General features: G+C 39.5%; 1 protein-coding gene across 1 annotated transcript; it reads left to right on the top strand.

Moving 5' to 3' along the window:
• Positions 1-871: 871 nt before the first annotated feature.
• LOC145263294 (protein NYNRIN-like) lies at positions 872-1,324 on the top strand. The gene has a single exon (XM_080120375.1). The coding sequence runs from the start codon at positions 872-874 to the stop codon at positions 1,322-1,324; it is 453 nt and encodes a 150-aa protein (XP_079976501.1).
• Positions 1,325-1,855: the final 531 nt, after the last annotated feature.

The raw sequence follows: 1,855 nt of genomic DNA, 5'->3' as shown, positions 1-1,855 counted from the left end.
ATAATTTATTATACTATACCTGTTCACACTAAAACATTTATCACAATATTCTGTGAATCTATATTAAAAAAACTTGTTATACTTTGTGACATATTTCCATTCTATGGAGGTCAGGTGCGAACGAACACCCCCATAATTTTATTATACCATATTTCTTCAAACTGAAACATAATTATCAAAGTATACTTACATAGATAGATATGAAAAGTCTTTATTAAAGTTTGTGCCTATTTCCATTCTATGGAGGTCAGGCACGAATGCAGACCCCACAATTTTATTATACCATCCCTATTTAAGTTAAAACATACTTATCAAAGTATTCTGATGTACATCTATATCAAAAATACTTGTAAACGTTTTTTTTTAATTTTTAAATTTTTTATTTCCATACTTTGTGGACCAGGCGCGTATGCAGACCCCACAATTTTAATGAACCACCGTTCTGCCAGAAAAGCATTTGTAAAAATAAAAACCTAGCAGAAATATCCACATTGACACATCCTGATCTGAAGGCCACACAATATCACTTGGTCACAGATAGCTCCAACTATGCGGTAGGAGCAGCACTGAATCAGATAGTAAACGGTGAATCGATACCTATTGGATTCTACTCACGAAAGCTATCGGAGAGCCAAAAGAAATACTCCACCTTTAACAGAGAACTGTCAGCAGCATACCAAGCTGTGTTGCATTTCAAACCTCAAATAGAAGGTAGGAATGTGACCCTCTTCTCCGATCACAATCCACTGTCCCTAGCTTTTAAAAAAAAGACACCAATGAAATCTGATGTACAACCATCACAGAATATGTTGTAGATGTGTTGTATATCAGATGAGAAGACAACATTGTTGCTGACTGCCTATCTCAACCAATGTGTACAGTGACCATTGATCCTTGTGATTTACCAGCCATCTGCGAAGCACATAAAACTGACGATGAACTTCATAAATATGAAAGTCAGTTAAAGCCATACGAACTACAAGGGTCATCCATCTGGTGTGACATATCAACACCCACTCCCAGACCGTACATACCTGAACCGTTACGCAGGAACATTTTTGACACATTTCATAACATCTCGCATCCAGGACCTACACCAACAACCAAGTTAGTAAAGTCCAGATACTTTTGGCCAGACATGGACAGAAATATACGAAATTGGACTAAAGGCTGTCTTCCATGCCAGCAACATAAAATCTCCAGGCACACCAAAACAGAAACCACACCATTCTTTCTACCATCTGGGAGATTCGAAACAGTACATATCGACATCATTGGACCACATATGATGGTGTATACACATCTCCAACCAGATATGTATTGACATGTATTGATAGAGCAACAAGATGGGTGGAGGCCACACCTCTGCAGAACACATCTGCCTCTACCATAGCAATAGCATTCTTAACCATATGGATCTCCCGTTTTGGAGTTCCATTGCATGTGGTTACAGACCGAGGAAGCCAGTTTGAGAGTGAGCTGTTCAGAGATTTATCCACGATAATTGGATTCCACAGATTCTGCACAACGGCGTATCACCCTAAAACCAATGGAATAATCGAAAGGCTACACCGGACCCTAAAGATTGCAATCATGACACGACAGCAGAGCTGGCTAGATGCACTACCCATCGTAGTACTTGGCATTAGAAACATGCCTAACGACCAAGGATTTTCCCCAGCTGCCGCAGTTACAGGGACCCAACTACTACTGCCAAAACTAATAATGAGCCAAGAAAATCCAGATCTACATGGAGAAGACATAAGAAAAATGGCCAAAGAGATGCAAAAGTTGGATATGGATCTCCTCTCAGGACAGTTACATACAACACAAAAAGCATTCATACCGGAAGAGC

This window comes from Euprymna scolopes, chromosome 38, assembly GCF_053919585.1.
Source record: "Euprymna scolopes isolate OS-2025 chromosome 38, ASM5391958v1, whole genome shotgun sequence".
NCBI lineage: Eukaryota > Metazoa > Mollusca > Cephalopoda > Sepiida > Sepiolidae > Euprymna > Euprymna scolopes.
Note: the sequence above shows the minus strand (reverse complement) of the source record. Positions and strands in the feature narration are given on the sequence as shown.